The 25,391-nt window shown below is 43.3% G+C and overlaps 1 protein-coding gene across 2 annotated transcripts in view; it reads right to left on the bottom strand.

Moving 5' to 3' along the window:
- dctn4 (dynactin 4) overlaps positions 1-25,391 on the bottom strand; it is a 38,464-nt gene that overhangs the window by 11,956 nt on the left and 1,117 nt on the right. Inside the window, exons 2-10 of one of the 2 annotated variants that reach the window (XM_080201259.1) lie at positions 18,969-19,039; positions 17,288-17,466; positions 15,597-15,640; positions 14,274-14,381; positions 11,668-11,688; positions 9,964-10,037; positions 8,711-8,823; positions 5,952-6,061; positions 3,186-3,259 (exon numbers count right to left, since the gene is read on the bottom strand). In XM_080201259.1, coding sequence (XP_080057385.1) covers positions 3,186-3,259; positions 5,952-6,061; positions 8,711-8,823; positions 9,964-10,037; positions 11,668-11,688; positions 14,274-14,381; positions 15,597-15,640; positions 17,288-17,466; positions 18,969-19,039 — 794 coding nt within the window. The remainder of the gene's footprint in view (positions 1-3,185; positions 3,260-5,951; positions 6,062-8,710; positions 8,824-9,963; positions 10,038-11,667; positions 11,689-14,273; positions 14,382-15,596; positions 15,641-17,287; positions 17,467-18,968; positions 19,040-25,391) is intronic. The other variant, XM_080201260.1, reaches the window with a different exon arrangement.

Below are 25,391 nucleotides of genomic sequence, written 5' to 3'. Positions count from 1 at the left end.
TAGCCTTTCTGTACTGTGATGGAATGTCAAAAGTTGCACACAGCACACCAACAGCAGTTTATCCAATGTCATGATGATGACTCAGTCTCATGAAGTGACAGCAACATAGATTCACTAGACATTAGGTTGTCAGTATTAATGGTGCGACACTGGGATTGGCAGCATCTTCCATCCACTCCCACACTGGGCCAAGGCCTCCTAGTCCTGTAAAGATGTTTATCTTCGAGGTAAAGTGGCAGCAATCCAAAATTGCTGCTGCAGTATTGCACTTGTATGTTCAAAGTGAACAATATGTAAGTAAGTATCAAAGACACCAAGAACCAAATGCAGCTACAATTCAGCACTGTCTGAAAGGCCGTGCTGGAGAAAGTTGATGAGTGACTGTAAACACTCTTGGTAATAAAAGCCACAGGCAGACGGATGTTTAACACACACACAGTGCTCTGACTGACTCCAGGTCAATAAGCCCAAGGCGCGGTTCAGGACCGCTTTCGAATCGATTTAGGCAAAACAGTGGGTCTAGCAGGAGGGGAAGCACATGAACTTAACATGATGGAGAATAAGCTAAAGTCACCAATTTCTAGTTAGAATTGCAAGCGATGTTAATCTAAGGGTCATAATCACGGAGCTGGATCCTGACCTCCTGCTTGGAGCACAATGGGATTCCAGTCACCATGCAGTCTTTGGTGACTTGGGTCTTGCACTGTGAGGAGCCTAACTCTGGTTGCAGCATGGAGCCTAGTTTTACAAAGTGCTCAAAGGCTCTCCTAATCTTCCTGGTCACTTCACATTGTCGAGAAATCGTAACTGCACAAAGGAATACTGTGGAGCTGCTGCTAGGGTGTAAAAACGTTACGCTCATTCTTAAACAAAAAAGGTGCAAAAAATCTTTCCAAGTGCTGAGGTCTCACACTTCCTTACACTATCCAGATGGCCCTGAGCTGTCCAAATGACAGGAAGAAAGTGTAAAAAGGAGACCAACAGATTTCCTGCAGACTTGCGGTTTATGGCTTACCAAATTAGTTTTTAATCAAACCCGACAGGACTCCAAGCAAGTCGTCATTTCTTTCCCCCAAAATATGGATCTCTGAGAAGCAATCGCCACCTGCAGAAACTGTCAGATGTGTTTTTTAAATCTCCAAAGGTTTAAATACTTGGCCTCACTGATCTATATCCTGGGCTCAATTCAGACAACAGATTGGCGGCGTATCTCTAATGAACGAGTATATTAGCATAGTTGATGTGATGGAAGTCACGCAATCGTTGACCAAGTCACCTCCACTCATTCAGTATTTGCAAAAAAATCATTTTCATGTTTCTCCAACTGAAGGTGGCATTCCCATAGTGGTTAACTGCAGGTTAAAACCCCTACTGCAAGAGCTTTCTCTATCCTGACAGTGTGGACTGGTTACCCCAAAACTACAATGGGACTTCTACCTCCAGCCTGCCAATTTGTTTTGAGCTTTTCAGGAATAAAAATATTCCAATTTGCCTTTGTTCTGCCTCACATGCAGATAGGAGGGTGTCACGCATAGCTGAGACATTTCTACAATCTCTCACTAATCTCTCATTATGTTATACAACTCTGGCACATCATTTTGTTACTACAAAATGTTGAACTGTAATAATGAATTTCAACATTGGTTTACTGGAATACAATTTTTGACCTAACCACTTTCTTGCCAATCTAGTTAGCTTTCAAAGTGCAATGGCTAATTTGAAAATCTGGCCTAGTTAACCATAGTCAAAATCTACCCGCCCAGTATCCCACATTCACCACTCTCACCCACTGAGCTCTCCATCCTCCCATATACTAGCTCTTACCCACACATTCCCTGCGCTATCACTTGGCCCTGGAAATTCTCCCTTTCAAATTCCTCCAAGTGTCTCACACAAATTCCCTCAGTTCCTCTGCTCATTCCTCAGTACTTGCTCTGTCATAACTGGCCACACTTTCAATTACTCTGTCCCATCTTGAGGAACACTCTCCCTAAACCCCGAGGTGACTCAGAGCAGCTATGATTCCTTCCTGATGCATGCTCTTCGTAAAGGAACTCTGATCCCAACCTATGACTCAACGTAGCATTACAACTTGAGTAGAAAACTCCACACAGGTAGCTAAATTCAAACCATTCTCTCAGTCTAAGTTTGTTCTCATCTACACTAAACAACAACAGTAATTACTCTTCACTGACGGTAAAACTAAGATAAGTTAAAAGCAAAATACTGCAGATCTGGAAAAGAAACAAAGTGTTGGAAAAGCTCAGCAGATCTGGCAGCATCTGTGGAGCGAGAAACAGTTAACATTTCGAGTCCTATATGACTCAAAATGGAATCGGGCCTGGGTGGAATGTGCTCAGTGCAGACTCGATTAATCTATGATGACTCCTCTTTGAAACTGAAACTCTTTCAGACATCCTGAGATTGCGAAAGGTTCAGTAGAGATCTTTTTCGCACAGCACTTAAACTGCAGGCTGTTCAAAATGTACAAAACAGGTAAACAAACTCCATCCAAAGCAAACCCAATAACTCATTTATCTCCACACCGTATCTAATGTTTTATTCAATATTTTCAAGTCCTGTGCGAAGATCGCAGGAATAGTTCTATTGGGTGCAACAAGTTACTAGACAAACATGGATTTTTTTGGTTTTAAAAGATTTCTAGGCAATTAGGGATGGGCGATAAATGCTAGCCATGTCCACATCCTTTAAAGCAATTTTTAAAAATTAAACAATCTTTGACTGGAGAAATATTAAAAATTACAGAAGTATAGGACAAAGTCAGATTGATGAAGGGGTTTTAGAATAACAGGATGCTGACGTTAAGATTGAAAGAAAGATTTAGGGTAAAGGGAGCAAGATAAATCTTGCACATGGAGAGTTGGGAGACTGGGGAATGAATCAGAAACCATGGCATCATGTAACAAGAGGTTAAATAAGGAAAGCAGAGGAATGGAGGGGGAAGCGAAGGAATGTTGGAACAGGGTGGGCACATGGGATTAGGACTATACCAGTGAGGGATAAACAGCACCATTTCTGTGTTGCAGTTGCGATCTAACTTGTATAACACTTGAGACCATGAGTTTTTAATTCCAATCTGTAGGGCCAGACTTCCTCCTCCCACCAATGAACAGCACAGCATGGAATCGAAAGCCAAGTCTCAGCATGAAGAGCCATATACTCACACAGCCACCAGCTGGATCTTGAACTTGATGGAAGTCGGGTTAAATTCAGGCTTACTCAAATTGTGTTCACATTTCTGCAATGGTCAGAAGGAAAAAAAACATGAACTCAAACCAAAGATTTGGAAACAAAATCTCCAAACCCAATAATTGCCCCTGTTCATAAGTTATATCTTATAGCTCTGAATGGATACCCCCTCTCCACACACAATTATATTTTAAACCACAATTGTCGAGGTGCTTTAGAAAATCAGGAGAGTCTCAACTCCACCTGAACTTCAGAAAGGATCCTTTCAGAGCGCGACTTGTACGAATATGATGTGGGAAAAATTAAGTTTGCTATGTGAGTTAACCCCTTGCGTGCTCAACAATCTTTAGCACAACTGCTAAAGACGCCTTTGGAAGTTTTGCGAATGAAAAGCTGAAATTTCTAAAACTTTGCAGGAGAATTTCCAGGATCTAGTACATCGTTGTGGCCACACTGAGCACCATCATTCTCAAAATCTTTTCGTAACATTCATTCGTAGGACATGGGTGCCGCTGGCTGGCCAGCATTTATTGCCCATCTACAGTTGCCCTTGAGAAGATGGTGGTGAGCTGCCTGATTGAATCGCCACAGTTCATGGGCTGTGGGTTGACCCACAATGCTGTTGGGGAGGGAATTCCATGATTTTGACCCAGCAACTGCAAAGGAATGGCAATTATATTTCCAAGGAAGAACAGTGAGTGTCTTGGAGGGGAACTCACAGCTGGTGGTGTTCCCATTTATCTGCTGTCCTTGTCCTTCTAGATGGAAGAAGTCATATGTTTGGAAGATGCTGTCTAAGGATCTTTGGTGAATTGCTGCAGTGCATCTTGTAGATAGTACACACTGCTGCTACTGAGCATTGGTGGTAGACCGATTGACTGTTTGCCGATATGGTGCCAATCAAGCTCGGTCCTGGGTGGCATCAAGCTCCTCAAATATTGTTAAAGTTGCATCCATCCAGACAAGTGGAGAGTATTCCATCACATCCCAGACTTGTGCCTTGTAGATGGTGGACAGGCTTTGGGGAAGCAGGAGGTAAATTACTCGCCTCAAGATTCTTGGCCTTCATTCTCAACATGCCTACTTTTCCAACAGGGCTAACTGAGCAACTGTTGCATTAGGTTAGTTCCGAGAGCATTGTAAAGCATATTGTTGTTACGAAACGTTAAGGAAAAAATAAATGCAACTGCTGATTATTTGCTTCCAGTAGTTCAAGGAGAGTTGAAACTGAGTCAAATGTCATTAGCTTCCTCCTCCTCACTCAGCACACTTCCACCCATGACACTCTTTCACAATTCTGGAGCTGCCCTGGTGGGAGGCAACTGTGACTCTTTGACCAGAGAAGAAAGTGAGTCACCATTTGTACTCCACAGAAAAGGATTGATAGTTCAAATGAGAAGGAAGTCGAGCAGCATGTAACCTACCATCCTTTCCAGCGACCTTCCCCCTCAATCACTGCTACACGATCAGCTTTCGTCAGTGTGGGGAGGATTCTGGAGTCTCGCTGGCTTGCGCTGACAGAGCAGCAATTCCAACCTCTCCAGACAACTGCTTTAGTCCTTTCCTGCCCCCCTCCACCCCACATTAAAACAAACATTCAGTAATTCCCATGCCTGGTGTATAGGAAACAGAAGACGCTGCTGCTGAATTGCATCCCCTCCCCTCACCCTTAATCCAATCGTTGGATCAAAATATCTCAAATAATACTTACTTCCCCCAAGCCCAGTTTTGGGAGCTGTACAACAAAAGGAATTAGGAAAAATGGAAGCCAATATCACAGCAACCTTGCTTTGAGGGACAATACTGATAGGATTTGGGAAGGGAATAAAATCCAATTGAGTCATACTTCTGAGGTTGGATTTGAGGTATGTCAGAGTGAGCGTGCCGGGAGCTCTGCACAGCCTCATTATGTTGTCTTAAGTATCCTAAAGTTCCACTCTCTGTCAAAAACGTCTAACATGCCAAGATTATGGCCTTCTCTCCAATATTTACAGCTCTCTGCACACACCTTTTATCTCTATTCATCTGCCCTCCATCATTAACTCTTTTATCATTTAATCACTTCTACCCTCCACCCCAAAGCTTTTCTTCTCCACATACAGCGAACAGGATAAAAACTAAATGTTCGTTCCAAACTGTCCACGTTGGTGTATATTGGTCTGAATGTAGCCTTATTCTTTTGTTCTTTGCCTGACCTCCCTCTCTGCTCTCCCACTTTCTTAAAAGCTGTTCATGAGTAACACTTTCCAGTTCTAATGGCAGATCACTGACCTGAAATGTAAACTATGGTACTGTCTCTTTCTCCACAGGGGTTGTCTGACCTGCTGAGTGTTTCCAGCATTTTTCTGTTCTTACTCCAGTGTTTAAAAACTTGTGCTGGGAGTGCTTGATCCTGAGGTTGTTTCATAAGCCTGGAGAGTCCAGTCAAGTCTCTAACTGTCTCTGGATAAGTGAGCCACAAGTTGTAAATCTTTGAAAATCTCGATCTCAGAAGGGCCCTCGAATGTTCAGTTGTTGAGCAAATACCAGATTGAGGTCTACAGAATTTTGGACACAAAGGAATCAAAAGATTTGAGTACAGGGCGAGGAAGTGGAGTTGTGGAGCAGATGTAAGGGGCCATATGGCTTTATCCTGCTCCTACTGTTATGTTCTTTGAAACATTCGTATCCACCCTCTCTTGTTCCACAGTAAATAACTCACCTGCCCACCCTATAGACCCCCAGTTCCCAACCAGACCTACCCGACAACGCAGTGAGCGCTTTATCAGGAGATGCTTGTGCTTTGGGTACAACTGGGAAGCAGAGATTGGCTGGAAGTCTGGCTGCAACAGTCGCTGATGAAGGGTGGTCACTGCACAGAGTAAAACAAAGAGACAGATTAACAGATTACTCCATACTGTAAACCTCTATGACCTGCCCCTTTCACTCACTATTTAGAATCAAAGACTAATACAGCTCAGGCAGTGGCAATTTAGTCTGATGTGTCCATGTTTGTTCTTTGCAAGATCATCTTAACTACTCCCATCCCCTGGCCTTTTCCCCCGTAGCCCTACAAATTACTTCTTTTCAGGTACATGTCCAATACCTTTTGACACTCGGGCACTTAAAAACTTGCTCTGAGTCCATTCACGGTGTGAAATCAGGCTGCAGACACTCTCCATCAGCTAATTTAACCCACCAATTCATCATAGAATTCACACAGCATCCAGAATACCATCCTGTCACCTGGCTAAGTGTGTATACGGAGACAGGACCCAGGTGTCAACAAGCTATGCAAGGTTGGCTGATTTCAGCTGGGTCTGCACTCAGTAACACTTGATTGCAGCTTGTGGAATCAACCCAGTGTTATACTCTCAATAATTAAACTCACAGGAAAAGAACACACTGGGCAGGGGCAGGATCGGATCACGCAGTGCAGGTGCGCACACTGGGCAGGGGCAGGATCAGATCCTGCGGTGCATACTGTAGTATAAACAGGGCCTAGTTTTAAGGTTGATAAAATTGGACATCCTAAATTAAAGAATTGGGCATATTAAAAATCAAACAGAGTCAAACCTGAGGCAGGCCAATTGTACAAATACACAAACCTGTCTGGGCCTGATTCATCAATCTCCCATCAAAGGTCGTTGCACCCTACTGATACTCAGCAGGAGATCATTGCACCTTTGAAATTCACCGGTCTATTGTTAGAAGCCCAGATTGGGCCAGACTTTGTCACCACAAGTTCCTGCAGTTGGCTTAATCTGATAACAGGTTACATGTAAGCAGCAACATGGAGATGGACACCTGGGGGTGGATCCTGGTGTCCTGTCAGGGAGACATCAAGAAACCCACTGGGTATTGGAACCCACTCCAGGGGCCTCATTGGCCAGAAGCCAGAGAAGTTTCTGGAAAGGCAAGCAGGCAGGGGATAAAGGAACACATTTTCAGACACCAGGAGCGAAGACTCGATGAAGGTGACCCTTGACCATTTGGAAGGCTGACCAGGGAAGGAAGAAGCTGCCATCGAGACTCACCTTCGTGACGACAGACCAGAGGGACTCAGAGAATCCAGCCTGCAGTTTTAACCAAACCATCTTCGCAGGTAGTATATTTGAATCTGGGGTATCCTCTTGTTTTATGTGGGTAATTTAAGGGTTAGTAGCGTTATTGTTAATAAACTTGTTGAACCTTTACTTGTGTTTGTCCTTTGTCCATCTTGCAAATAAGGGCACCGGAGTAAAACATTGGAATAAGCAAACTGGTCGAAAGCATCAGAGATTTTAAAATTACAACAGTACACACACTGGGCAGGCATTCATAATATCCTCTGTAGGCAAATATCACATTTCATTCAATGTCCAATTCAAGCTCACACTGAACAGTAACTGCTTGCGAAGGGAGAACTGCAAGTGGAGACCTTAGACTCAGCATCACACCAAAGGTGAAGAAAGGCAAGATGATCTAAGGTCAGATAAGTTGCCTCTTGTTCTGCGACCAGGCAGCATGCCTGCAATGCAGGAATAGTCCAAGCAGACATCAATCTTTAAAAGTAGATAACTTACTACATAGATTAACCCACTCCTCAAGATTCATTCATATTTTAGCCTCCTCAAGCTGGATAATATTTCAACTTACACCTGATAGAACTATTATCTCCTCTCTTCCTATCACAAGCATCAGCATGACTAAGTGCTGACTGGGCAGAGGTAGAGGGTGGTAGATTCAAGTCCCTGACTTGCACTCATTAGCCTGGGCTGATTGCAATGCCAGAGTACCATATTGTCAGGTTAACCCCTAGCTGCCCAGGATTAATCAAAGAGCAGAGTTCTCCCTCAATCAAGAATATGGAAAAAGAAATTCCATTAACTGGCCATTAGCCTCACTGCTGACTGTGTGATCTGTGCTGCATTCGGATTAAAAAGTGACTACTGGTCAAAGCAGCTCCAAGGACTCTGGGTTTTCCTGGGACACAGTGCATATAACATTGAATATATCCCCTTCTCACAAGTGTCTTTCCAATATCTAGCTACATAACTGTGGTACACCACCAAGACGGATGTCAGGGGTAGGTTCTTTACCCAGCGGGTGGTGAGGGATTGGAATGCCCTGCCTGCTGCAGTTGTAAATGCGCCTAGTTTGGGGGCGTTTAAGAGATCTGTGGATAGGTTTATGGACGAAAAGGGATTGGTATAGGCTAGTGGGTCATTGTTTTTTGTAACTGGTCGGCGCAACATCGTGGGCCGAAGGGCCTGTTCTGCGCTGTAATGTTCTATGTTCTATATGTTCTAAGACTCCAAAATATCTGGCAGTGCACTAAGGCAGTAGGACAGTGGAAGAACTGAGTGTTCATGTATTACACTTAAGGGAGCCCCAGTGGATTTTGGCCAGATTTCTGTACCACAAACATCTGTCTGCAAGCATGCTAACATCTTAAGGAACATTAATGTTCTTCCATTACAGTTATTGGATTCCATATTCAGTACATAGTGTAGCTGCCATAACTTGGCTTGATTGTTACCCTCAGGCAGGTTTAGGGCTCGAGTGTAATAATCCTCCGGAAGCGGCTCCACTTCCTCTAATGGCTGGGCAGGCTCGATCTTTATCTCTTTGTGGTCCTCTGCTTCTTTCAGCCTAGGAGACAGGATGATGACACATGAACAAAAAAATCCAGCTAGCTACAGCAACCAAATGTAACTGCCTCCTACCTGATGGCTCTGTGCTCAGCAAAAGACCAGTCAAGACAGGAAGGGCCAAAAATCTCCTCATATAAAGATCAAGGCCGTTTGTAATGTAAGCAAAATATTTGACCATGAGGGAATGACAGCAACCTAGTACGTCCTCCCTTCTTGTCCACATATGTGCATTATACAGGCAGGCGTTACTGGACAGTGATGGGAAGACTAACCTGGCCCCAGGCTCCTTCATGAGGGACAAAGAATCAACGGCAGCCTCCTGCTGTTTTCTAGACTGGATTAACCCAGTCGGTCATTGAGTTTGTTCAAGGCTGAGATCAATAGATTTTTAATCAGCACGTGAACCAAATGTTATGGGGATAAGGCAGGAAAGTGGAGCTGAGGATTATATCAGATCAGTCATGATCTAATTGAATGATGAAACAGATTCGATGGACTAAATGGTCTACTTTTGCCATGGACGGCATGGTGGCACAGTGGTTAGAATTGCTACCTCACATTACCTGCAACCCATGTTCGATTCCAGCCTTGGGTGACTGTCCGTGTGGAGTCTGCATGTTCAGATTAGATGGATTGGCTGGGCTAAATTGCCCCTTAGTGTGTAGGTTAAAGGGGTTAGCGGGGAAAACGCATGGAGCTACGGGAATAGGGCCTGGATAAGATGCCCTATCGGAGAGTTGGTCCAGACTCGATGGGCCAAATGGTCTCTCTATGGACTGTAGGGTTCTTCTGCATAAGGTCCAATAGAGGTTGGGTTTAAATCTCAAACCTAACTCGCTCTACGGAATCAAATATCTCTCCACCAGCATAACAGACTATTCAGTTCAGATTCAAAAACAGAAAAGTGCTGGAAAATCTCAGCAGGTCAGACACATCTGTGGAAAGAGAATAGAGTCAATGTTTCGAGTCTGGATATGCCTTCATCAGTTCAGAGAGTTAACTGTTCTCCCAGCAAGAACCAAGCAAGCTGAAACACACTTGGAGTGCAGCAAGGCATTAATGCCTGATGTCACATCCTCTCCCGCACACCTCATCCCCAAAATTTCAGCAGCTGCTTCACGTGCAGTAAGTTACTTACGTCGACCCAGCAAGGGTAATGATAGGAGCCCCGGATCTCTGTCGCTGCAGTCTTGTGCCGAGACCGTACTTGTCCTGAAATAAAATGCATCAAGATCACAAAGTCATCCCTCAGAAGGAGTATTAATTGAAAGGTTATGGCACGGAGCTGTAGAATAGTGAATGACAAAATAAAATGGATTCAGTGTCAGAATAAAGCATTACAGAAAGTATATGAAATGTTCAAAGCATGGCCACTCAATAGACGAGAACAAGCAGCAATACAAGGATACAACTTGCCTTTCATGCAGATTATTTTGTTCTCTTTGGACAATGGTGTCCAAAGGATAATGTCTAAGGGTATTATCGTGCAGTCCAATTTCAGTTTGAAAGGACAAAAACAATTATGCCTGTGGGATTTCCACAGTTTGAGATTCTAACACTCACTTTACTACACAGTCAGTAAATTAGCACATTTCTTTAGCATATTGATTGCCAAAACATTAAGTGAGGACTAGCACACAGAGACTTCCTTATCATGATATAAACATCACATGTACCCATGTATTGATGACAAATACTTGTATATGACAAATTGCATATGACACATGCATATTATATATACATACATGCGGAATACACACAAACATGTGAAGATAGGAATTAGAAGCAGGTGTAGACCATTCCACTCCTTGAATCTGCCCTGCCATTCATTAGCATCATGACCAATTTGACTGTGGCCTCAAACTGCACCTTCTCACCTACCTCCAATAATCTTTGAATCCCTCATTAGGCAAAAATCTATTTCCACCTTTAAAATATTCAATAACCCTACCTTCAGCACACTCCCAAGAAGGACTCACAGCCCTCAGAAAAACTTTCTCCTGATCTCCATTGTAACTGAGAGGCACCGTATTCTCTCTCTGACAAGGAAACATCCTCTCGGCATCCACCTTGTCAAGTCTCCTCAGGGTTTTGTACAAGGATTCTACAGATTGGTAACACTGGTAACCAAACTATAAGAACATAAGAAATAGGAGCAGGAGTAGGCCATCTAGCCCGCCCCACCATTCAATACAATCATGGCTGATCCGAAGTGGATCAGTTCCACTTTCCTGCTCTCTCCCCATAACTCTTAATTCCCCTGTCTATCAAAAACCTATCTACCTGTGACTTAAATATATTTAGCGAGGTAGCCTCCATCACTTCAACAGGCAGAGAATTCCAGAGATTTACCACCCTTAGAGTGAAGAAGTTCCTCCTCAACTCTGATCTAAGCTGTACCCCCTCCCCCCCTTATCTTGAGGCTGTGTCCTCTAGTCCTGCTATCCTTTCTAAGCGGGAAGAATCTCTCTAACTCTACCCTATCCACCCCCTCCATTATCTTATACGTCTCTATAAGATCCCCATCTATCTCCATGTCGCGAGCCAATAAACTCTATAGCAAACCCAAAATTATTTATAAAAGTCCAGAAACAAAAACATATAAAAGGTTACAAATCACCCTCCCTTTTTGGAGCGCTGCTTGCTTTATGCAGAAGGCAAATTTGCAAAGGCTGCTCGAGCTTTAAGGAGGTTTGACTTTCTTCCCCAGGTTTAAGCTAAATGAGTCCTCCACCCACCTCTGAAAGCACTGTGGGCTACAGTAAAATGCTGGACACACCGATATGGATCCCCAATGTATGATACAGCAACACAGGGTAACTGAACATAGTAACTAACTCACCACCACATGTATAGTGTGTGTCTGCACATGCAGGGTAGCAGCAGTATTGAGACAAAGAAAAACATTGTTCAGCAGTTAATACAATTAACACATACAACCTAAGCAAACAAATCTGATCAGGCTGCGCTAATGGGAATCCTTCATCTTTCAGGCAACAATAGAATAAATGGGATGGGGAAGGCATTTTTTGTTTAAATATTTAACGGTTTTACACAATGCACAAAATCTCCAGGAGTCCTTGCTCTCATGATATTATTCGAGCACATAGCTTGTAGAATCCTGCTGTCAGTGACATACCATACCTTCAGACTAACCAGAGTGCCATAGAGTCATAGAGGTTTACAGCACGGGAACAGGCCCTTCAGCCCAGCACATCCATTCCACTTTTTTTTAAACCCCAAAGTTAGTCCCAATTGCCCACATTTGGCCTATACCTCTCTATATCCATTTTACCCATGTAACACTAAATGCTTTTTAAAAGACAAAATTGTACCTGCCTCTACTACTACCTCTGGCATCTTGTTCTAGGTACCATCCTCTGTGAAAAAAATTGTCCCTCTGGGCACTTTTGTATCTCTCCCCTCTCACCTCCAACCTATGCCCTCTAGTTTTAGACTCCCCTACCTTTCGGAAAAGATATTGACTATGTAGCCGATCTGTGCCCCTCATTATTTTATAGACCTCTATAAGATCACCCCTCAGCCTCCTACCCTCTAGACAAAAAAGTCCCAGTCTATTCCGCCTCACCTTGTAACTCAAACCATCAAGTCCCGGTAGCATCCTAGTAAATCTTTTCTGCACTCTTTCTAGTTTAATAATATCCTTTCTATAATAGGGTGACCAGAACTGTACACAGTATTCCAAGTGTGGTCTTACCAATATCTTGTACAACTTCAACAAGACGTCCCAACTCCTGTATTCAATGTTCTGACCAATGAAGCCAAGCGTACTGAATGCCTTCTTCACCACTCTGTCCAACTGTGACTCCACTTTCAAGGAGCTGTGAACTTGTACCCCGAGATCTCTTTGCTCTATAACTCTCCCCATCCCTCTACTATTAACTGAGTCCTGCCCTGGTTCAATCTACCAAAATGCATCACCTCGCATTTATCTAAATTAAATTAAACTGTGCCAATCTAGAGCAGCCTGACCCGCAAGGAAAACACAGCCATAAGACCACATCTGACCTGGTACATTCAGAATACCAATCCTCCACTTCCTTTGATAAGTTCGTGGAGAAACAATTTGCAAGATTATGGAGGAAAAATTCAAAGAGCTGGCTCAGGCATGACTGGTCAAATGGCTCCTTCTTACCGTCAGGGTCTTATGATTCTATCACCTTTCTGTTAAGAGCGTCTACCTGCTTCTTAAAAGGCGTCCTGTACCAGGCCATGCCAGCAACAATCCTGCCTCCCCACTCCAGCTATTACTCACCACCTGAGTAAAGCAATACTAACCGAAATTAATATCAAACTTGTCCCTCAAGGACCTAAGCCTAATTCCATTTGTCCTCCAGATAGTTTGAAAACACCATTTCAGGCTTATTTTCCCTATCCTGTTAAGTATCTTGTACACTACAAGATCTCCCCTATTTAAATACAAACAGTTCTTTGTTCAACAAGTTTGATTTTATGCAGGAGAGAAGGATGCCACTTGGCCCATCTAACCTGTCCCAACTCTCTCTAAATTAACTATTAATTTAGTCCCAGACCACCCTATTCTTTTCCCATTGCACTAAATATTTTTTCTTTTTAAATAGAGTCCTGGCAGCTGAAGGTATATTCACCATCACTGCAGCGATTAAAATCACACTCAAAAGGCCAGTGTTACAGGAGTGCAGAATCTTGGAGCATTGTGGAGATTGAGTAGCCTACAGACATCAGGAGAGACGAAGAGCCAATTATGTCAATGAGGACAGGACCATTAGAACAAGATTTGATGCAAATTATGACACGCGCAGCAAATCTCCATGGATAAAACACAGAGTCAGCCAGGAAAACCTCAGCATAGTCTAGTCACAGAGGTAATGCCACAGAGATGGGGATAAGCAGTCCTAATAATGGCACGGACATGTGGTTGGAAGCTCATCTCAGAATCAAAAGTGACACCAAGGTTGAAAACAATCTGGTTAAGCCCAAGACAGATCAGAAATACATTTTGGACCCCTTTTAGTCCTATATGTCTTGATACCTATTTATAACAAAAATTGATCCATCTTAGTCTTGAAAATTACAAAACGTTTTGGGGAGAGTTTCAAATTTCTGCCACTCTGTGAAGGATCCCAGATTTCACACAAGCCAGTCAACTACAGGGATGAGAGAAGGGGGCAGCTGAGGGTGTAGACTGCAGCAATTTGAATAAATTATTGGCAGAGGGTAGAGAGTGACTTAGAGAAGCCAAGCATCGAAGTGATGGACTGGGTTTGTGGGCTACAGGGAAGCAACAGAGGAGCCACGGGAAGAAGGCTCAGGTCCCACACCTCCTGACACAGACACAGGGAGGTTAATAGAATCAAGGCCAAAGATCATAAGGAACAGAAGAAGCTACCCTCCTTCTTTTCTCCATTAATTCAGCAGACATGCAGGATCCCTTTTTGGAGGACTTACAGAAAAGGCAAGCGGCATGTAGTTTCTGCGTCTAACCAGCTTCTTGCGATCACGTTCAATCTTCTCTCTCTGTGCCAATTGGTGGTAATACTCCAGCAATTTGTTGATCTGTTGAGGAAGGAGGTAGAGAAAGATGCAGCTTAGAACTTCAATTTACAGTCCACACTGAGGTGTCGCAGGCCTTTTAACTCCCTTCACCTTCAACTCAATTCTTCTGATGAAACAGGCAATGCTGAAATAAGTGAAGCATTGTTAGCTCGTTCTTGCCTAACTAATGTATCTCCAATGTAAACATGTTCTAATTTGCACTCAGTTGTAAAACATTAGAAAATGAGAATTTGAACTAAATACAGTGAAACATTCATAAATGGCTCTTATTTAGATAACCAAAGTGGATACGGTAGCATAATGAGCTGGTAACCCAGAAGTTTGCACTAATAACCAGTGACCCAAGTTAAAACCATCATGCCAGATGGGAATACAAGTTCAGTCAATTAAATAAATCTGGAATAAAAAGGCAGTATCACCAACAATGACCATGAAACAACTGGATTGATGCAAAATCATCTTCCAATTGAAAACATGGGACATACAAAATTAAAATGTGTATCGACATTGGGCTTTATCAGAGTTTCAAGCTCCAGCCCACACTGCAAGGACAAACGTGACACGTACTTAAAATGGAAGGAAGCAGGAAGTGGCACAGAGCTATCATTCGTTTCACTGCACACAACACAGTGAACACATCAGGAAACTGAACAATAACATTAAACCAAAGCCAGATTGTCCGCTGGCTCACTGGATCAAGGCAGCAACCACCATGCGACTGAAGAACAAAAAGTTCTCAGCCTGTACGCAGTCAGCTAATCTTTGCTTTGGAAGAGACACTCCAAAATACCTCTGGTATCCTGGGACAGGCAAAGGGGGGAGACAAATTTGCCAGCCCTCCCAATTACTATCCACTGGACACCAAAAAATTTAAGTGATCTAAAAGACAGTGCAGGAAGGTGGAGTTGAGGTCAAGTAGACATGATATTGCATGCTAGAGCAGGCTCAAAAGGCCAAATGACCAACCACCCAGCTCCTATTTCTCATGATTCCTGATGGAAAGGGAGAGGTCAGTATCCAACTTAGCTTTAGTGGTCCTGTCCTCAACCCTTGCTATTTGGTTAAAGAGTCTGATCACACATTGTCCAGGCTCATGCATATGGGTGCATCCAATGATGAGGCCAATATCAATACAAATGGGTATTGAGGAACTCAGCGTAATGCTAGTCATAAGATTTTCCATTTGTTACTGTATGTTTGCACCACCAAACTCACCCGCTGGGTATGAGGGTTCTCTGGTTCTTGCCACCCTCCACTGGCTGGAAGAGAAGGAACATGATTAGCATGTCACAATGTCTCATATACAAAAACGCACAAAGGGCAGGGACAGGGTGGCAGCTGCAACCTTGCAGATAAATTGTGTCTTTCACAGCCTCACAAATGCCAAAAAGCTTTGCAGCCAATAAAAGAGTCACTGTTATAAGGTAAGGAAACACAACAGACAATGTGCGCACAAGATCCCACAAAGAGCAATGTGATAATGATCAGTAATCTGTTCGGCTGATGCTCACTGAGCAATAAATATTAGTAAGAGCAACAGAAACAGCTCTCCTGCTCCTCTTTGAAGAGTGCCATGGAATATTTACTACCACAAGAGATAGACTAGATCTAACTTAACAATTTATCCAAAAAGTAGCATCTCTGACTGTGCAGCACTCCTTCAGCACTGCATTAGGAATGTCAGCCTATAGGACTCTGCGCTCACATCTCTAGAGTGGGGTTTCAACCCACAGCCTCTGGCTCAGCAACACAGAAACAGAGGTGGCATGGGGTGACACAGTGGCAAAATGGTTAGCACTGCTGCCTCATAGTGCCAGGGACCTGGGTTCCATTCCCAGCTTGGGTCACTATCCGTGCAGAATCTGCACATTCATCCTGTGTCTGCATGTTTCCCCTCCAGGTGCTCCGGTTTTCTCTCACTGTCTGAAAGACGTGCCGGTTAAGTGCACTGACCACGCTAAATTCTCCCTCAGTGTACCCGAACAGGCGCCGGAGTGTGGCGACTAGGATACTTTCCACAGTAACTTCATACAGTGTTAATGTAAGCCTACTTGTGATACTAACAAATAAACTAAAATTGAACATAAAAGACAGGAGTAGGAGGGGGCCATGTGGCCGCTTCGAGCCTGCTCCACCATTCATCACGAGAATGCAGTCATCTTGTGCACAGATCTTAGGTGCAGAATGGGTTGCTGTACAGGTGAGATGGAAGGATGTGATCCTGGTCAGGGACTGAATGTTGAAACCTGACACTGATGAGAACACTGATGCTGCGCAACAGTGAGTTCATGTCCAGCAAATCTAGGGTCACTGATTATTCAGTTGGCAGATGGCTGCCTCAACCTTCAAGGAGACGGCATCAGTGCCAGGTCAGAGCTGCAGGAAATCCAAAACTCAGTCGTGACTGCAGCAAATAATACTTCACTTCAGGAACAGTGAATGACAAAACAGGGATATGCAAAAACAGTCAATAAAACAAAACGAAAATAATTGGCTAAAAATGTGCCAAGTAATAAATGATATGAAACAATGTATATTTACATAATACCTAGAACACAAAAGCACCTCAAAGAAAACGTCAGCGATGGGGCAATGTGGGAAATTGCACAATTGAGATGAGACTAGTTTGGCAGAGCTAGTTTGTAAAGGGATGATAGGCAGAGAATGTTAGATTATATTTCAGGTTCAGATTTGTGCTTTCACACCAGAATAAAGACAGGAGTAAATGAATGCAGTTAGCAAGGGACAGATTGTATTCCACCTGTTCCCGTGTTTGGAAATACAATAGAATCAGACAATACAGGAGGCAGCCATTCGGCCCATTATGTCTGCCAGCTCTTTGAAAAAGCTGCCCAATTTAGTCCCATCGTGACTTTGCACTCAGTCAGTTGAGTCAGGCTACTTACCCACAGATTTGTCAGCCATACCGACATCTCGAGAAGTCCAGCGGCAGAAGCCACAGGCGAGGTAGTAAGCCTTCTTCATGGTGGTCTTCGCTGGGTCATCGGGGAGAGGTGCTGGGATATTGGTGGCTCTTGTGGAGAGAGTGTGCATGCAGCATGGGCAGTCAAAACAATTAGCACATCTGCAGAGCACAAACCATTAAGTCAATGACAGACACTAGGCATAGCATCAATAAAATAATTAATTCCTGTAAATGCGCAAACCAGAGTCATTCCGGAATTCAGTCACAATTGTCACAGTTTAAAATGCATGGTGATAAAAGCAAAATACTGCAGCTGCTGGAATCTGAAACAAAAGCAGAAAATGCTAGAAAATCTCAGCAGGTTTGCCAGTGTTTGTAGGGAGAGAATGCAGCCAAAGTTTCGAGTCTGGATGACCCTTCATCAGAGCTCTGACATCTAGACTCGAAACGTTGGCTCTATTCTCTCTCCACAAATGCTGTCAAATCTGCTGAGATTTTCCAGCATTTTCTGTTTGTTAAAATACGCAGTGGTGGGGGAAGTGTGTGTCTGGAGAATATCTTTTTTTTTAAAACAATTATTTGGAAGAGTTTTAAAAAATCTGGGATCATTCTCCTTGACATAGGCAGGGTTATGTTAAGAGTTCATGGACGTGCTCAAAATCATGTGTGGTTTTGATCAAGAGAGAGGAACTGTTTTTGTTGGCAGTAGGATCAGCAACAAGAGGATATGGATTTAATGTCAGCAGCCAAAGAACAAGAGAGAATGCTGAGATTTTTTTAAATTCAGTGATCTAGAGCCTGATAGAATGATGGAAATAAAGTCAATAGAAATTCCACAGGGAATTGGACAAATATTTGGAATGGGAAAAATATTTGCAAGGCAACAAAAGAACACTCAGGACATTGAACAATTGGATAGCTCTTTCAAATAGCCTGCACAGACACGACGGGCCTACTGGCCTCCTAGTGCTGCATCAATCTATGATTAACACTCTGGCATTAAGGCAGATGTGCATCTGGCACCTCTGAAGACTCAGCTAATAAGTACACAGCCTGGATATTGCTGGGTCAAACACACCAGACAGTCTGTGGTAAAACACATGATCTCAATGACTGAAGTGGTCAGGATGCTGCAGTGTCCCTGAACTAAGGAGTGAAACAAAATGCAGCTGAAGCTCTTGCTCCTGATTTCTGGTTTGATGGTGCACAAGAGCAAGGGGGTTGGAGAGAGCAAGCTAGGCCACAACATGCTGCATCATTAGATAATTAGCCTGCCAACTCAGCAATGGGTGAAGCAGCAGGCACGCCCAATTTAAGTGGCTGCCTACAAAATAAACCTTGAAATATTAAAGAATCCAACACAGTAGATGGTTGATAAATGCAAACACCCACCATCCACCTCACCCCATGTAGGCAAGTAGCTGGGGACAGCAAGCTGAACCCAGGAGACTCACATGGGGATTTCAGTACTGCATTAGTTCCACACAATGAAAAGATTGAGTTGATCTGCACACCTGTGACCCGATACAGGAAATCTGCCTTTAAATGGGGAACTGGTCAATAGTAACAGCAGCCAAGATTACAAGGAGTCACGAACTGAACTGAGACGAGATGTGACCCCCACTGAGTTGGAATGCGGGGCAACAGACAAAGCAGCTTACCTGTTCTTCTTGAGTTTTGCTTCAGCTGAGGGCATGTTCTCCAGACAGCTTGGACAGTAATGAGAGTCCACCTGGGGACAGCAAAGTAGATCATCAGCAACTTCACAATACCCACACCAGCTAAAACTGCACCAGGTCTAATCACTCAGTTTTTTGAAGGGGTAACCAAGAAGATAGATGAGGGTAGTGCAGTTGATGTTGTCAACATGGACGTCAGCAAGGCACCTCATGGTAGGTTGTTGCATAAGGTTAAATCTCTCAGGATTCAGGGTGAGGTATCTAAATGGATACAAAATTGACTCCTTGACAAAAGCCAGAGGGTGGTTGTAGAGGGTTAATTTTCAAACTGGAGGCCTATGACCAGCGGTGTGCCTCAGGGATCAATGCTGGGTCCACTGTTAATTGTCATTTATATTAATGATTTGGATGAGAATATAGGAGGCATGGTTAGTAAGTTTGCAAACGACACCAAGATTGGTAGCATAGTGGATAGTGAAGAAAGTTACCTCCAATTGCAACAGGATCTTGATCAATTGGGCCAGTGGGCTGATGAATGGAGTTCAATTTAGACAAATGCGAGGTGATGCATTTTGGAAGACTGAACTATGGCAGGACTTACTCAGTTAATGGTAGGGTGTTAGGGAGAGTTACAGAAGAGAGAGATCTTGCAGTACATGTTCACAGCTCCTTGAAAGTGGAGTCACAGCTGGACAGAGCGGTGAAGAAGGCATTCAGCATGCTTCGTTTCATCAGTCAGAACACTGAATACAGGAGTTAGAACATTTTGTTGAAGTTGTACAAGACATTGGTAAGGCCACACTTGGAATGCAGTGTGCAATTCTGGTCGTCCTATTATAGAAAGGATATCATTAAATTAGAAAGAGTGCAGAAAAGATTTTTTAGGATACGACCGGATTTAGTTATAAGGAGAGGCTGGATAGGCTGGGACTTTTTTCTCTAGAACATAGGAGGCTAAGGGGTGATCTGATAGAGGTCTATAAATTAATGAGGGGCACAGATCAGCTAAATGGTCAACATCTTTTCCAAAAAGTAGGGGAGTCTAAAACTAGACAGCATAGGTTTAAGGTGAGAGAGGAGAAATACAAAAGTGTCCACAGGGGCAATTTTTTTTTCCCCCACAGGGGGTGGTGAGTGCCTGGAACAAGCTGCCAGAGGTAGTAGTAAAGGTGGGTACAGTTTCATCTTTTAAAACGCATTTAGCTAGTTACATGGGTATGACGGACATAGAGGGATATGGGGCACATGCGGACAATTGGGATTAGCTTGGGCATTTTAAAAAAAGGGGTGGTACGGACAAGTTGGGCTGAAGGGCCTTGCTGTAAACCTCTATGACTCTAAAACAAATGCTGAGGCCTTGGGTATACATGGTGTCAACTGTAGCTCAATGGGTAGCACCATCCTGAGTCAGAGATTTCTAAATTCAAGCCTTACTTCACAGACCTGAGCCCAAAATCCAGGTTGACACACTCAGCACAGTACTTGAGGGAGCAACGCATTGTCAGAGAATGTCACAGACATGAATAACATTGGGAGTCAGAGGGATTTATTCCTTAAGCAATATCAGAAAAAAACAATCTGCTCATTATTTCACTCCTGCTGGACTGCTTGCTTCACAAGAGGGACAAATGTATTTCGTTGGCAGTAAAGTGCTTTGGGATATCTTAAGATTGTGGAAGTTCTCTTTCCTTTCAATCATGGACATGCACTTACGGGTGGGGCAACAATAACTTGCACTAAAACAGTACCATTTCCAGAGGAAAACGCCCAGAGACAAGTCAGAGGGAAAGTAAAAATATAGTCACTGAGCCAAAGGTGAAGCTACTGAATGCAATGACCAAGGCCTAGCAAAAGTAGTGAGCTTTAAAGAAATAGATAAATGACTGGTTAATGTTCTTAACTGAAGTTGGGTAGGGAATTAATATTGGCAAGATGATTGGAGTACTACCACAAGGTGGTGGAGGGGTCTTGATTTAAGATCTCATCTGCAACTTGTCAACTGACATTGCAGCACTCCCTCAGGACTGCACTGAAGTCTCAACTAACTTTATACACCCAAACTCTGGATCACAACTTGACCTGTGCCCTCCTGACTCTGAGGAAAGTGTGTCAGCATCGAAGACAAGGAATAGCAAGGTGGATTGCAGCATGTAGAGAGCTGAAGCAGGGAGAGCAGTCTGGGTAGCAGTTGCCAAAACCAAGCCATGCGGTTACAAAGGCACGAATTGGGAATCTCAGCAGACAAGGGAGTATTCCTCGAAATCATATAATCCCTACAGTGCAGAAAGAAACCATTCGGCCCATCAAGTCTATACTGACAACAATCCCACCTAGAACCCTTCATATTTACCTGCTAATTCCCGACACCAAGAGGTTAAAATTAGTAGGGCCAATCAACCTAACCTGCACAGCTTTGGAGCGCAGGAGGAAACCAGAGGAAACCCTCACAGACATGGGGAGAACGTGTAAACGCACACAGACAGTCATCCAATGCCAGAATTGAACCCGAGTCACTGGCGCTATGAGGCAGCAATGCTAATCACTGTGCTGCTACTGGAAAGGAGCAAGTAACTTGATTTAGATACTCTTCCAAATCGCAATGGGATTCTGTTTATTCTTCAACCATTGATCAAGAACAAAACTAATGTGGGTTGCAGTCAGTCTGATGATGACATACAGAAAATCACATGAATTACCATCTTAAACAATAAACAATCTCAACATCATGATGTGGACCCTGATTCCTTTGAAACGTCATGGTTATTTTTACAGATTGACTAATCTTGTGTTTCATTTTGAAAACGTTTCTTGATTGAAGATAAAATCTGTGGGCTGCCTTCTCACAGCACCTTTGGAAGACACAGCAAATAGTCTCACGATACCAGGTTGAAGTCCAAGAGGTTTATTTGGTAGCACGAGCTTGCGGAGCATTGCACACCCTCACCTGATGAAGGAGCAATGCTCTGAAAGTTCATGCTACCAAATAAACCTGTTGGAACTTAACCTGATGTTGAGCCTTCTTACTGTGCCTACCTCAGTCCAACGCCGGCATCTCCACATCACACCTTTGGAAGAGTTTTTGAAGGAATCTATTGCTGTCACCCAACTAACTCAATAATGTGTGCTCTCTCGCCCTCCAGCTGCCATTTTGATTGCTCACTAGAGGCTAATCTTTTCAACCTCCTAGATGGGTGAATAACCACAGACCAATTTACATGTTTCTCTCCAGTCAGTGAATGTCCATTTCCTCACACACAAAGCCCTTCCGTCAGTGAGTTCCTTTGCAAATGAATATGTTGACTCCTTGGCTTTAACTGAAACTTGGCCCTGCATGCTGACTCCATTCCCTTCCCAGGGCACTGACTTAAGCTGTTGATAATCTTGCTGCCCTATCCCACTTTGGACTAAGCTTCAGAGCTTACATCCTCTCCATCACAAAGGGCCCAGACAAGTATGATAAGTTGAATGGTCTCTACAGGAAGCATGCCGAACAAGAAGGCATACTGGCTTGTTGTTTTACTTTCCCAGATGTACCAGCACCTATCAAATAAACCAGCACAACTGAAGTTCACCAGGGATTTGTTCAACTGCCGAGAATCATTAGTTACTCTTCTGAGATATTCACACATCGCACAGAATACTGCATCATTACCAAGGCTGATCGCAAAGACTGGGTGACTGAACCAATAACATTACAACTTCTGAAGACAAGTGAGAGTTTTAGCCAATATTAGTAAAGCCTACCACCGTATCACTAACCAGTACAAGTAACACCCATCCTTCTCACCAACCAGTTTTAGTAATACCCATCACTTCTCATTAAACAGTATGTGTAATATGCAATACTATCTCCGTTAACCAGTTCTAGTAACATTCATCACTCTCACTAACCAGGACTAGTAATGCCTACCACTGTATCACTGACCAGGACTAGTAATGTCCCTCACTGTATCACTAACTAGTTCAAGTAATGCCCAGCACTGTCTCATTAACCAGATCTATATTTGCCCATCACTGACTCACTAATCAGTTCTGGTAAAGTCTGTCAACGTCTCATCAGGCAGAGGAGAATCTTGCAAACCACTTTACTCATTTTATGAATCTCTTAAAATTTCCTCTCACCCACAGTGTTCGAGAAGAACTTTCAATATTCCATCTCTCTTTATGCATATAGGTCACTCAGACCAACTAAGATGTGTCAATATTTACTGGGGTGGGGGCAGAGGGAAAGAGCAGCAGGGATCCCCACATTAATTCTGAGGGGATGGGCAGGTGCGGGGGAGGCACCTGAATTGTTTTCGAAAGGTTCACTGATCCAAAATACGAGGTAAGTGTTTCTCTCCTCACAGACATTCCGTTACCTGCTGAGTCTTTCTAACATTTCCTGTTTTCATTTCAGATTGCTTACATTCACAGTGAGTTGAATGTTTTACTGTTTGTTCTGGACCTACACTTTCCTTCCAGGTGCCTCAGCGTTTGATTCAGTCTTTTTAAATTGTTTCTGCACAATCCTGTCTTCATCCATACCACCACCTCCTCTTTCCTGCCTGAAACATCAATAGGGATCATTTTTCATTTTAATTTGCTAGCCAATTTGGAGGTCACATTTACTTAATCACACCTTGCTGATTTTGGGAATGAACTCATCCTGTGCGCTCAGTATTATTCTTTCAAACAAATTCCATTCACCCTCTACTGAAATACTAACCAATTCATTGCATGTCTTCCTTCATCTCTCCAAACTTTACCTTCAACAAATATAAACCTGGCCCCTGGATTTGGTAAAATTGATTTTTACATAGGGTTATCCTGTAGTCACTGTTTCTTGCTGTTCTACCTTTAGTTTATTTATTAGTGTCATGAGTAGACTTACATCAATACTGCAATGAAGTTACTGTGAAAATCTCCTAATTGCTACACTCCAGTACCTGTTCAAGTACACTGAGGGAGAATTTAGCATGGCCAATGCACCTAACCAGTATGTCTTTTGGACTGTGGGGAGAATCCGGAGTACCTGGAGGAAACCTACACAGACACGGGGATAACGTGCAAACTCCACACAAACACTGACCCAAGCCAGGAATCGAACCCGGGTTCCTGATGATGAGGCAGCGGCGTGAACCATTATGCCATCATTTTTGATTTCCTGCTAATATCTGGGTCATGTAGAAATTCCAGGCCAAGGTAAGTTATGAATCAGTCAAGTGCTATGCTCACGAAGTTTCTAAAACGTTTAGATTTTCTAATTCATACTCAGTTAATAGCCTTTAGTATTGGGGGGTGTCCTACAGTAGCACAACAGGGTGCGATACGTAGTAGTTGAACTCAAGTTCAAGAGCACAGAATGGCGGTCGACCCAAGTCCAAGCTTTCGTGACTGGAGAGCTGCAGCTGAACAATGATTGATCCTCGGGAGTTGAACAGTTAGGTTGTTGTTGTTGTCCTCTCTTGTCGACAGTTTGCTTTGAATGAACAATTCAGTTACTTTCATCTCCCAAGCAGTTGATGAGCCTCTCAACTATTACATGGAGGTAAATCGAGACTACAGTCATCAGCTCTTGGGATTGAGAGGGAAAAGGTCTGCCTATTACTTACAAAAAAATACTCTGCAGCAACAGAAAGTTTAAAAAAAGCATATTTTTAGGAAAATCGATTGTTTTGACGCAGAGACTGAACACTGGGTTCAGTAAATTGAAAGACTCTGCTCGTTCTTCACCACCAATGAAATTACAGGAGCTAAGCAGAATGTTATTCTGCTTACGGTATGTGGACCTCAGACTTGTGTTTTTTTTAAGAAATTTAACCTCGCCAGAGTCTCCAGACACAAACTTTTGACCAGTCTTCTCATCCTTTTGGAAAAGGGGAATTTTAACCTTAGACCATCCAGCATCTTGCAGCTTTTTAAGTTTAACGCTGCTGTAACGGATCCAGGGGAGTCAATTGCCAACTATACCATGAGTGAAAAAACTGGCAGAGCCACATGAAATTTGGACCATTAGGTGACATGTTGTGAGACAGATTGGTTTGCAGCATAAACTGTGAAAACATACAAAAAAAGCTACTAGCAGAGGGTAAGATTTCCTTAGAGAAAGTCGTAGAAATAGTTCAGGCAATTGAGAGCACAGAGAGGTGCTTCAATTATGGTTATAATAAAGTGGGCAGCATAATGGCACAATGCAGCACTGCAGCCTCAGAGCACCAGGAACCCAGGTTCAATTCAAGCCTGAGGTAACTGTCTGTGTGGAGTTTGCTGATTCTCCCCATATCTGTGTGGGGTTTCCTCCCACACTCCAAAGACGTGTAGGTTAGGTAGATTGGCCATGCTAATTGCCTCTTGGTGTCAGGGTGATTAGCAGGATAAATACCATTAGATTTCAGAGCAGAATCAGGCCAGCTATCGAGTCTA

Source organism: Carcharhinus amblyrhynchos, chromosome 13 (assembly GCF_965287045.1).
Source record: "Carcharhinus amblyrhynchos chromosome 13, sCarAmb.v2.hapA, whole genome shotgun sequence".
Lineage (NCBI taxonomy): Eukaryota > Metazoa > Chordata > Chondrichthyes > Carcharhiniformes > Carcharhinidae > Carcharhinus > Carcharhinus amblyrhynchos.
This window is presented reverse-complemented; position numbering and strand designations above follow the sequence as displayed.